The 13,607-nt window shown below is 35.3% G+C and overlaps 1 protein-coding gene across 1 annotated transcript in view; it reads right to left on the bottom strand.

Moving 5' to 3' along the window:
* Nucleotides 1–13,607, bottom strand: part of CFTR (CF transmembrane conductance regulator) — a 140,779-nt gene that overhangs the window by 21,358 nt on the left and 105,814 nt on the right. Inside the window, exon 22 of the mRNA XM_028104872.1 lies at nt 12,192–12,443. Coding sequence (XP_027960673.1) covers nt 12,192–12,443 — 252 coding nt within the window. The remainder of the gene's footprint in view (nt 1–12,191; nt 12,444–13,607) is intronic.

Here is a 13,607-nt window from a genome sequence, read left to right as displayed (position 1 = left end):
ATGTCTTTTGTTTTTAAGAGCTCTGTAACGAGACTTTCATGAATGCTTGTTCTCTGAAACAACTGAGAAAATCAGATAAGCCAAAAGTTATACACAACACCCTTCTGACTTTCTTCACACTACTAATCAGAAGCATTAATTATTGTATTTATTTTTTCTTGATTATTACTTGTGTTAACCCCAAGAATTTAAGTTCAACAAGGACAGGGTGGTCTACATTGTTTTCCACCGAATTCTCAGCACCTGGCATTATGGTGGGTGCACATAAAGTACTCAATAATTGGGTGTTCAGATTGACTGAGGGTCAGGCAGATGGAAGGATAAATGAATGGATAAATGGACATATGGATTAGATAGATGGATGGATGGGTGGGTGGGTGGGTGGATGAATGGATAGAAAGAGGGAAGGAAGAAAGAGAGGAAAAGGGAGAGGGAGGGAGAGAGAGAAGGCAGATGAATGAACAAACTTATTTAGTTGATCTAACAAACAAATGAATTTAGTTAATTTTGGTCAAATACCAAATCCAGTTTTATTTAAAAATCTTGTGAAATTTAATATGCACACCTCCATTTCTGAATCAGCCCCTGCTGTACAAATATGTTCATCATATACCATGATTTTTCAACCACAACAATAAAGCTTTTATAAGCAATCTGAATATACCTTGTGTAGGTGAGGTATGGGTGGAGGAAAGTTCAATAAGAGGAAGTGATTTGCTTTAAAGTCATATCACAAATTTAATCAGACAACAAAAAGAAATAAAAGGTGTCCAGATTGGTAAGGAAGCAGTAAAACTTTCACTATTTGCAGATGACATAATACTCTATATAGAAAACCTGAAAGACTATTTGCTAAATTGCTAGAACTGATACATGAATTCAGTTCAGCTACAGGATACAAAAACCAATGTACAGAAATCTGTTGCATTTCTATACACCAAGAATGAAATAGCAGAAAGAGAAATTAAGGAATCAATCCCATTTACAACTGCACCAAAAATAATAAGATACCTAGGAATAAACCTAACCAAAGAAGTGAAAGACCTCTACTCTGAAAACTATAAAACACTGATGAAAGAAATGGAAGATGACACAAAGAAATCGAAAGAAATTCCATGCTCATGGGTTGGAAGAACAAACATTGTTAAAATGTCTATATTACCCAGAGCAATCTACACTTTTAATGCAATCCCTATCAAAATACCAACAACACTTTTCACAGAGCTAGAACAAACAATCCTAAAATTTGTATGATACCACAAAAAAACCCTGAATAGCCAAAGCAACCTTGAAAAAGAAAAGCAAAGCGGGAAGCATCACAATTCCTGACTTTAAGTTATATTATAAAGCTGTAGTCGTCAAAATGGTATGGTACTGGCACAAAAATAGACACATAGATCAATGGAATAGAATAAAAAACAGAGAAATGAACCCACAGCTATGGGGTCAGTTAATCTCTGACAAAGCAGGAAAGAATATCCAATGACAAAAAAAAAGTCTCTTCAACAAATGGTGCTGAGAAAACTGGACAGCAACATGCAAAAGAAAGAAACTGAACCACTTTCTTATACCATACACACACAAAAAAATTCAAAATGGATTAAAAACCTAAATGTGAGACCTGAAACCATTAAATCCTAGAAGAGAACACAGACAGTAAACTCTTTGACATCAGCTGTAGCAACTTCTTTCTAGATATGTCTTCTGAGGCAAGGGAAGCATCAAAATAAAAAGCTTTCGCACAGTGAAGGAAATAATCAATAAAACTAAAAGGCAACCTACAGAATGGGAGAAGATACTTGTAAAGGACGTATCTGATAAAGGATTAGTATTCAAAATCTATAAAGAACTTATAAAACTCAACCCCCCCCACCCAAAAAATAATCCAATTTAAATATAGGCAGAAGACAAGAATAGACATTTCTCCAAAGACATCCAGATGGTCAACAGACACTTGAAAAGATGCTCAACATTACCAGTCATCAGTGAAATACAAATCAAAACTACAATGAGATGTCACTTCACACCTGTCAGAATGGTTAAAATCAAAACAAAAGAAATAACAGGATTGGCAAGATGTGAAGAAAAAGGAACCTTCCTGCACTATTGGTGGGAATGTAAACTGGTGCAGCCACCGGGGAAAAAATATGGAAGTTCCTCAAAAAGTTAAAAATAGAGCTAGCCTACGATCCAGCAATTGCACTAATAGGTATATACCCAAAGAATACAAAAATACTAATTCAAGGACATACAGGCACCCTGATGTTATAGCAGCATTATCTACAATAGTCAAATTATGGAAATAGTCTAAGTGTCCATCGACTGATGAATGGATAAAGATGTGGTATACACACACATACAGACACACACACACACACACACACACACACAATGGACTACTACTCAGCCATAAAAAAAGAATGAAATCTTGCTATTTTCATCAACATGGTTGGAGCTAGAGTATTTAATTCTTTTTTTTTTTTTTTTCAGAGAGAGAGAAAGAGAGAGCATGAGCAGGGGAGGAGCAGAGGGAAAAGGTGAGAGAGAGAATCTTAAGCAGGCTCCACCCTCAATATGGAGCCCGACACAGGGCTTAATCTCACAACTCTCAGATCATGACCTGAGCCACAATCAAGAGTCAAACCCTTAACTGACTGAGTCCCCCAGGTGCCCCTGGAGCTATAGAGTATTATGCTAAGTGAACTAAGTCAGTCAGAGAAAAGCAAATACATGATTTCACTCATATGTGGAATTTAAGAAACAAAACAAATGAGCAAAGGAGGAAAAAAAGAGAGAGGGGCAAATCAAGAAAAAGACTTTTTTTTTTTAAGATTTTATTTATTTATTTGACAGAGAGAGAGAGACAGCAAGAGAGGGAACACAAGCAGGGGGAGTGGGAAAGGGAGAAGCAGGCTTCCCGCCGAGCAGGGAGCCCGATGCGGGGCTCGATCCCAGGACCCTGGGATCATGACCTGAGCCGAAGGCAGACACTTAACAACTGAGCCACCCAGGCGCCCCAAGAAACAGACTCTTAACCATAGAGAACAAACTGATGGTTACCGGAGGGGAGGTGGGTGGGGAGATGGGTGAATTAGGTGATGGGGATTAAGGGGTGCCCTTGTAATGAGCACCGGGTATTGTATGGAAGTGTTGAATTACTATATGTGCACCTGAAACTAATATCACACTGTATATTAATTAACTGGAATTTAAATTAAAAACTTTAAAAAAATAAATAAAAAATAATAAAGTCATATCACAAAATTTTAATAAAAAGCACCTTGAGTCCAAACCTCTATATCATTAGCCAGGGTTCTAATAACTAGGATAAATGACCATGTTCCTTTTCAAGAAGCAAATACTGAAAGTCTTTGAGAACTCAATTTTTATGTTGGTGTAAGACTAAATTGAGAAGCAATCGGTAAATCTTTTGTTTAGCTTTAAAGTTTTGTAGTTAATCTCTGGTTCTTCTATATTATTGAACTGCTGATATTGCATTGTGTCTGACACGTTTTAACAGCAAGGAATCTTATTGGTTCATACCTAACAAAGTCTTCTTGTTTATATAATTGGCACATAATAATTCTTTTCCGGGATTTGTTTTTCCAAGCTTCTCAGTGATCTGTTGAATAAGGCCAGAGTACTTCCCGCAAATGAGCTTTTAAGGTATATCCTAATTCCAAGTCAGTGATTTCTAGTAACTTCACCGAACTTCCTTTCTGAGAATTTTGGATCAAGATAAATCAAAATATTATGTGGACAGCTAAACAGTGTTGAATTTGATGCTAGCTGTAATTGCACTGTACCATGAATAGAACAGTCTCAGGACATTCTTCTGAGTGCCTGATTCACTGTTTTAGTATTGCAACAGACTGAAACCTGCTATAATTATTTTTCATCTTCTGTGGTTTCCACAAATCAAGATACCAAATAAAATGAAACTTAGATCTCCAAAGTGATAATAACTGTACCTTTTATATATTTATCATTAATGAATCATAATTCTTTTTTTTAAAGATTTTATTTATTTATTTGAGAGAGCGAGAATGAGAGAGAGAGAGAGAGAGAGAGAGCACGTGAGGGGGGGAGGGTCAGAGGGAGAAGCAGACTCCCCGCTGAGCAGCAGGGAGCCCGATGCGGGACTCGATCCCGGGACTCCAGGATCATGACCTGAGCCGAAGGCAGTCGCTTAACCAACTGAGCCACCCAGGCGCCCATGAATCATAATTCTTAACATAATAAGTTCTTGAGAATATGCTCCTCATAACTCCAAGATAAATTACAGAATGATTCAGCTATTAAATACCAATTTTTATCAAGACAGGATGCCATATGTGTTTAACAAGTCAAAGAGACATGTAAGTGCTTATGCTGCTACGATCTGAACCCTTGATACTGTTTGAATTGCTTCTGGCATCTCAGGATTTTGAAGAGACTACAAATAAAGAAGGCAGGTAAGCTCACCCAAAAGAATAGACCTTGAATTAGATATCTATTTAATCAGAGGACTGTCCAGTACTGTGATAGACATAATTTGCCACCTAAGGCATTTTGATAAGTCTACATTTATCATGAAGGACCTGGCTCCATATTAGAATCCCAGTCTGCATTTTGAGAGGAAAAAAAAAAAGGGAAAAAGGAAAAGATATTCCACTGGGGGAAGGTAATCTGGATACTAAAATTCAGGCAAAAAAAAAAAAAAAAATCAAAAGCTTTTAAGAAAACAACTATTTGAGATTAAAAAGAAAAAATAGGGTTTTTTTTTAAAGTAAAGGTTGTGAAAATCTTGCCCTATTTCTCATTGAAAGTAAAATTTAAAATACAGATTCCATGAAGTAAAGGCCTAAATTAAGAACAAAGAAGATAAAGAGACATCTCTTCCCTAAAATAATTGTTATGGACAAAGTGTTTTAATATGAAGACTGAATAACTTTTTTGCATAAAATACTGATTTTTAATATCTTTCACCATGCTATGAACTGAATATTTGTGTCTCCCCCAAATTCATATGTTGGCCTTTGGGAGATGATTAGGTCATAAGGGTGGAACCCTCATGAATGAGATTAATGCCCTTATAAAGAAACCCCAGAAAGCTCCCTTACCGCTTTCACCATGTGAGGTTACAAATGACAAGACAAACATCTATGAGGAAGTGGGTTTTTACCAGACAATGAGTCTGTTGGCACCATGATCTTGGACTTCCCACACTTCAGAATTGTAAAAAAATAAAGTTCTGCTGTTTATAAGCCACCCAGCCTATGATATCTTGTTACAGCAGCCCAAATGGACTCAGGCACACCATCTAATCAAGAATGTTGAAATCCATTAAAAATTAAACAAGAAATGCCCACTTGAGTCCTTTTCAAATGTTTTATTTTTTTTTCAAGAATATGAATTAGACCAGAGCTGATCTTGCAGGATTTTGGATAATCAAAATATACTGAACTTGAGTCTTCTTCTTAATTCAGCATGCAAGAAGTATGTTTGAGGCATTTTGTTATAGACTGCAAGATGCTGTTATAGGTTCTAAGGGCAAGGCAGTAGAAATAACAATCTTAAGAGAGCTGCTCAGAATAACATTTTAATAATCAATTCCTACACTAATCAATCATATGACCTAGAAGTGGGTATAAGTTATTCATACATTCATATTTAACATATAGTAAGCTAGGCAATGTGCTAGGTAAAGGGATGAAGAGATGAAAAACAGGACTTCCGTTTTTGTTCTTCTTATATTCCAAAATATAAGGAACTTGAATGTTATCACTCTGTCCTAACAAGTAAAAAGCTGACCAAACTGAAAAATCAAAAGTCTTCTAACATCTGTTCATTTTTAAATTTAAAAATTTAAATTTTGCAATACTCCAGAGCATTAAAGAATTTTGTTCGTCATAAGGCCTCCCCTAAGAGAAATTATTTTATGAGACTGTAACCTACTGGGTTTTTTATTAGAACCCAATTGATCTAGGGAATGAAAATACCCAACTCCAGCTCACATTAACCATCTTGTGGCACGCAGTGAAAGCAGTACAGAGGGAAATTTATAGCATTAAATGCATATATTAGAAAAGACATATCTAAAATCAGTAGTCTAAGTTTCTACCATAGGAAACTAGAAAAAGAAGAGTCAATTAAATTGAAAGGAAACAGAAGAGAAATAATAAAAATTAGAGCAGAATCACCTAATTGAAAATAGGAAATCAGTAGAGAAAATCAATGAAAGCTGGTTCTTAGAAAAGATCAATAAAATTAATAAGCTTCTAGCCAGGCTAACTAAGAAAATAAGAGAGGTGACATAAATTACTAATATTAGAATTGCAAGAGGAGACATCATTACATATCCCATGGTAAGAGAATAAAGGAATACTATAAGTAACTATATGCCCACCAGTTTAATAATCTAGATGAAATGGACCAATTCCTCAAAAGATACAGTCTTCCAAAGCTCATACAAGAAGAAATGGACAACCTAAATAGGCATATAACTTTTAAAGAAATTGTATCAATAATTAACAACCTTCCAATTCAGAAATCTCCAGGTCCAGATAGATTCGCTGGTGAATTCTACCAAATATTTAAAGTAGAAATTCTACCAATCCTTTACTTCTTCCGGGAGATAGAAGCAGAGGGAATGCTTCCTAAATATTCTATGAGGCCAACATTAACAGAATACCCAGACCAGGCAAAGATATTAGAGACCAACATTTCTCATGAACATAGAACCAAAACTCTTCAGCAAGTTATTAGCAAATCAAATCCAACAATGCATAAAGAGTTTATATATATCAAGACCAAGTGGGATTAATTCCAGATACACAAGGTTGGTTCAAAATTAAAAAATGAATTAATATAATTTATTCTATCAGTGGGCTAAACTAGGAAAAATCACATGAGTGTAACAATAGATGCAGAATTCATTTGACAAGTTTCAATGCTAATTCCTGATAAAAACTCTCAGCAAACTAGGAATAGAGGGGAACTTACCTTAACTTGATAGACATCTATAATAACCTTATAGTTAACATCATATGTAAGGGTGAGAAACTCAAAGACTTCCTGCTAAGATCAGGAACAAGGCAAGGATGTCCCTTCGTGTAACTCCTTTTCCACACTATATTGGAAATTCTAGCTAACGCACTAAGACCAGAAAAGGAAATAAAAATCATACAGATTGGGAAAAAAGAAATAAAACTGTCTTTGTTCACAGATGGCATTATTATATATGTAGAAAATCTAGAAGAATCAGCAATGAAACTCCTGGAACTAATAAGTGATTATAGCAAAGTTGTAGGATACAAGGTTAATATACAAAAATCAATTGCTTTCCTAAATATCAGCAATGAACAAGTGGAATTTGAAATTAAAAACACATTACCATTTATATTAGCTTTCCCAAAATAAAATACTTGGATATAAACATAAGGAAGGATATACAAGATCTAGATGAGGAAAACCACAAAACTCTGATGAATGAAATCAAAGAAAAATTAAGTAAATGGAGAGATGGTCCATGTTCATGAAAAGGAAGATTCAATATTGTCAAGATATCAGTTCCTCCTGACTTGATCTATAGATTCAATGCAATCCCAGTCAAAATCTCAGCAAGTTATTCCGTGGGTCTGACAAACTGATTCTAAAGTTTATATGGAGATGCAAAGACCCTGAATAACCAACACAATACTGAAGGAGAAGAACAAAGTTACAGGACTGACACTACTCAATTCCCATGACTTTGACTTATAATTGACTTAAAAGATCAAGGCTGTATAATATGAACACCTTCAGTTTACCAGCTCTTTACTCATCTTTCTCTTTAACTCCAGTTATCTGCTTTCCTTCTGTCTCAAAAAACAAACAAAATAAAACAAAACAGAACAAAACAAAACACACAAAATCTCTATAGTACAAAGGCAAAATCCCTCCACGTAGCCATCCTCTTAGGCAGGTGTTCTTGCTATCTCTTTCCCACCACCAATGTTGTTGTTCTACATAACTCCTCATTTCAGTACTCACCCATTCCCTAACCCTTTGCAGTTGGACTTCTACCCTCATTTCTCTACACCTAATGACTGTCTTAAATTGGGCTCTTAAACTTGAAACGGCATGTATCAGTGATACAGACCACTGTCTCTACACCCAGAGTTTTTATTCAGTAGCGTTGAGTGGGGCTCAAAAATATGCACTTCTCACAAGTTCTCAAAGTGATGTAGATGATCCTGATCCAGGGAACCACACTTTAGAGAACCACTGCTCTCTTGAAGATGACCAAAGACCCCTTAGCAGCAAAACTGGGTAGGATTTTCTGAGTTTTCAACTTCCCTTATTACTTCAGCACCCAAGACTCATAATTTCGATCATCTTGCTTCAATCCTGTCTTCTATTTTAATCCTTTATGGATCTGCCAATCTGATCAAACCAGTCATTGTTTTCTGTACATGCCCCATGCCTTGTATTGTTCCCTCTGCCTATAGCACTCTTTTTCACTCACCTTTGCTTGTTCAAATACACAGTTCAAGTCTCAAAGTCTCCCTCTAAATGCCACTTCCTGTGGAAAACTTTCCCTGAATAGCCCAACTCCCAGCCAACTGATACTAACTGCTTCCTCCCAACCGTAGCATTTTATCTTTTATTCAAGGGTATAACAAGGTTTTTGGAATCTAAAGCTTATACAATATGGAGGAGGAGTTCTTTCCAGGAATAAAGATTTCAAAATTAGAAATAAAATATTAAGTACAGGGCCATGGAAGGGGCTCAGGCAGGTAAACTTCTCTGAAATTTAAGCTTTGTTAACTTCACAGTGATCCACCTTAGTTCTTACTGGATCTTGCATTTCTCCCTTTAGATGGCCATCTTCTGGGACAAATATCTCTTCTTTTCTCTCTCTTTCTCACTCTATCCTTTGGCTCCTTCTTTTTCTACTTTTAAGGAAAGCAGGTGAAAAAGAACTTTAAAGTCAGCCAGATCTGGGTTTAAGATCCCTGCTAACTCACTCACTTAAGTGAACTTCAGTTTCTTCCACTGCACAAAAGAGGTAATAATATCTACCTTTGAAATTATAGTAAGATCAAATGTGATAGCAAATAAATGTCTTTAAACAGTGCTTAGGACATGATAAGCACTTGATAAACATTAGTTTCCCTCTTTGGATGGCAAGATCCATAGCCTTATGTAAGTAATTTTCAATTCCCCCAAAGCACCTACCATTCCTTGCAAAGAATAGTTACTGAACACATATGGCCTATTTTCTATATAAAGGTTCAGAGAACATGAAATGCCTAAGCATACTGCTTCTTCCTCATTTTACAGCAGCTCTTATTATTACTCTTACATCAAGGAAACTACCTACAGAAATGAGGACTCTGCAAATCTGTCACTTATTAGTTGAATTTAATTTAGTGGGCAATTGAGCATCAGTAAAGCAAAGGGTTGGGAGGATGTCAGGAGGAGGGAAAGGAAATAATTTACCAGGGCTTTTCACTCTGGTTTATATCAACCTATTTGCTGCTGTTGTTTGTAACTTGACATCACTTTTGGAATCTATCATGGTGGTCTCGAGGACATTCTCAACTGCCTATGGCATTCACTTGTGTGCAAAGCAAAAGAGAATACTTAATTATGTGTTTTCTCACATAACAAAAGGAACAAAAGCAAATAATTAATTTTACATAGTTTCAAAGCATAACAATGTAAACAACCTCATTCTAATAATAAGGGATAAATTTAATCTAAATCCTAGTCTTTCCATTTATGCTGATTTAAAACTGTTTTCTCTCTAAAATCGCAAATGAGAGAGGAGAAATAATAACCAACGCCACAGAAATACAAACAATGCACTATTTTGCACTGTTGGTGGGAATGTAAATTGGTACAGCCACTATGGAAAACAGTATGGAGGTCCTCAGAAAGTTAAAAATAGAAACTACCCTATAATCTGGCAATCACACTACTAGGTATTTACCCAAAGAATACAGAAATACTAATTCAAAGGGATGCATGCACGCATATGTTTATAGGAGCATTATCTACAATAGCCAAGATATGGAAGCAGCCCAAGTGTCCACTGATTGATGAATATATGAAGAAATGTTATCTATAAATATGTGTGTGTGTGTAATGGAATATTTTTTAACTATGAAAAAGAATGAAATCTTGCCATTTGCAATGACATGGATGGAGCTAGAAAGTATAATGCTAAGCAAAGTACATCAGAAAAGACAAATACCATATGATTTCACTTATATGTGGAATTTAAGAAACAAAAGAAATGAGCAAAGAGGACAAAAAGAGAGACAAACTAAGAAGACTCTTAATTATAGAGAACAAAGTGATGGTTATCAGAGAAGAGGTGGGCTGGGGGATGGGTTAAACAGGTAATGGGGATTAAAAAGAACACTTGTGATGAGCACCAGGTGTTGTATGGAACTGTTGCATCACTATATTATACACCTAAAACTAATATAACACTGTATGCTAACTAACTGGAATCAAAATAAAAACTTAAAATTAAAAAAACTGTTTTCTCACAAAAAAAGGAAAAAAAAACCAAATCCCATTCTTGATGAGCAAAAACACAGTAACAGGTAATTTTAGTAGTATGTGAATTTATTTATCCTAACTGTAAGATCAAAAAGAAGAGCCAGGGTGGCTCAGTCAGTTAAGCGGCTGCCTTTGGCTGGGGTCATGATTCCAGGGTCCTGGGATCGAGTCTCGCATCGGGCTTCCTGCTCAGTGGGAGCCTGCTTCTCCCTCTCCCTCTGCCTGCCACTCTGCCTACTTGTGATTTCTCTCTCTGTCTCTCTCTCTCTGTTTCAAAAATAAATAAAATCTTAAAAAAAAAGAAGAGTCAAAATTTCTGCTGTGTCACTTCAAGCCATTTAGTATGGTATACAGAAACATTTCCTCACCCTACATTTCTTTAATAGAATGTTTTCCAAAGCATCAAATTATGAAATATTCCTAAACCGATGGGCCAGAGTAAGTGATAATAGTCTGTTGTATACTGGTGACAGTGATGGTGGCCTAACAAAGTTTACTGACCATTATCTCAATGGTAAAAAAAAAATCTCTATTTGAAATTAAACCACAAAGAGAGAAAGTTTTAAAATTCAGTTTTCATAAGAAGTGGCTCTCTTGTATGCTATCTCAATTTAAAAAAATAAAGCAATCAAAGGAATATAATAATCCTGTCTAGATTCATGGAGCAGCCCAAAATAAGAGATTTGAAATATAAAATATAATTTGAAATATATTTGAAATATAAAGTATAACACCACAATTCTAGAACATGAAATATAGGGAGAATAACTGTCCCTTTCTCCAAGAATCAATTCCAGAATTGGTATATCTGAATGCCATCCATGTATTCAGACCAGGGCTGAGATCTATAAGGACCACTTCAAAATAATGCATGGTTATTTTTGCTTATTAAACAATAAAATTGTTGCTTGGTAAATAACTTTTGCTTGGTAAATTATTGGGAAAAAAATCTAAATAATCCAGGGGTGCCTGGGTGGCTCAGATGGTTAAGCGTCTGCCTTCGGCTCAGGTCATGATCCCAGGGTCCTGAGATCAAGTCCCACATCGGGCTCCTGGCTCAGCGAGGAGCCTGCTTCTCCCTCTCCCTCTGCGTCTCTCCCTGTTCATGCTCTCTCTCTCTCTCTCTGTATCTCTGCGTCTCAGATGAATAAATAAAATCTTTTAAAAAAATCTAAATAATCCATACCTTGATTAGAATTCCAAATAAACAAACTGAACTAAGCTAAGAAAAAAGTACCACTGGTTTGACAGAGTATAAATTAGGTAAAATTCATGAAGAAATTAGATAGAATAAACAAAATATTTCTCTTACCTGAAATGGAAGACAGTTTCAAGATGCAAAATCTAAAATATTTTATAATTTTGGTTTATTTAACAGCTTCTTTCAGTTAGTAACCTAGCAATCGATTAGGCATTCTACAAGTAGAATCACACTCAAAATGAACCAACTATATCATTTCTGGCCCCGGCAGACTAAATATCATATGAAAAAATAATGGCTTTATAATTAATAACTTGAAATATGTATATTCAATTTTGGCCCTAGTCTACAACAATTTTGTTACCAATGGATTTTACCAAAACACTACTTGAGGTTCCTGAGATTTACTTAACTAAACACAGGTCAAACAAAGCAAGGAATATTTAAATCTCACCCTCTGGCCAGGGCTTATTGAGAAGGAAATGTTTTCTAATATGGCATTCCCACCATCTATATACTTTGCTGTGAGGTCTTTGACAGTCATTTGACCCCCTGAAGGCCAGATGTCATCTCTCACATGATGATTCTCAGTAATCAAAACTTTTGAGAGCTGGGCATCCTTGGATGGTTTGAATGACTTGGTGGATGGTTTACTTTCTTCTGTTGGCATGTCAATAAACTTGAAGACTCGGCTTACAGATCGCATCTGAAATGAAATAACAATATTTTATGTTTGTTTGTTTAATAACTGCAGGCAATGTCCTAATTAGTGTGATGTTTCCTTAAAAAAATAACATGTAAGATGTGACGCTGCTCATTGTCACCTGGTTATTTATCAGGAGGTTTTTCAATGAACTAACAGGAAATAATTGGATATAATGAAAAGCTTAACCAAAGAGAATTAACTAGGATTTATGTAAATGGGCTCTGTATAGACCTGTTTATTTTTGTGATCATTTAATTCTCAGTTATGCAAGCCACACATAAATGGCCAAATTATACTCAAAGGAATAGATGATGTCAAGGGGAAATTTTTTCTTCAACTATGAGCAACACTGCACACTGTTGTACAACTGGTATATTATAATAAAATGTTCCATGCCTCAAAACCACTACTGAAGATTCTCACCTTTCTCTCAAACTGTCTGAAAAACTCTACAATTCTGTATGTCAGCTGGGTGGCAAGTGAGGCTTAGTAAATTTTGAATGACTTCACAATAGTCTTCAAACAAATTTAAGTCATTGTTCTATATCTGTGGTTAAATAATTACATTTTTTATATTAAATTACTTACAGACCAATTTCCATTGCTGACATTGTAAAATGTCACTGCATATAAAAGTTGTATTTGAAATTAAATACACGGTTGCTCTATAAATCTATTCACGTAATATTTAACAAAGTATATCTGTAATGTATACAGAAATAAAAGAGCTCAACTATTTTTCAAAGGTGCTTAAATTTTTTAACAAGAACATATTCTTCTGGATAGTTATGATTTATTGGAATTTGGAATATAATTTTAAAAATAGTCCTGCAAATAAAAGGCACTTAAAGTATTTGAAAAATTCATAAAGGAATAAAGGAATGAATATGTGAATGATTACATATATATGAATCAGTAAATGAATAACAAGAAAGAGTTGAAGACTTTGAATTCACTCAATTCCTATTTTTGATAGATAATCCTTGATGGGTCAGCCATGCCCAGGAGTTATTAGCTTACTGGAAGGAAATTTATTGCTTTTTTTTTTTGTCTTAAAAGTAATTTTTTTTAAGATTTTATTTATTTATTTGACAGAGAGACACAGCGAGAGAGGGAGCACAAGCAGGGGGAGCAGCAGAGGGAGAGGGAGAAGCAGGCTCCCAT

The sequence above is a fragment of the Eumetopias jubatus genome, unplaced genomic scaffold (genome assembly GCF_037043125.1).
Source record: "Eumetopias jubatus isolate StellerSeaLion01/CBP00866 unplaced genomic scaffold, mEumJub1_p1.0 scaffold_14, whole genome shotgun sequence".
Lineage (NCBI taxonomy): Eukaryota > Metazoa > Chordata > Mammalia > Carnivora > Otariidae > Eumetopias > Eumetopias jubatus.
Note: the sequence above shows the minus strand (reverse complement) of the source record. Positions and strands in the feature narration are given on the sequence as shown.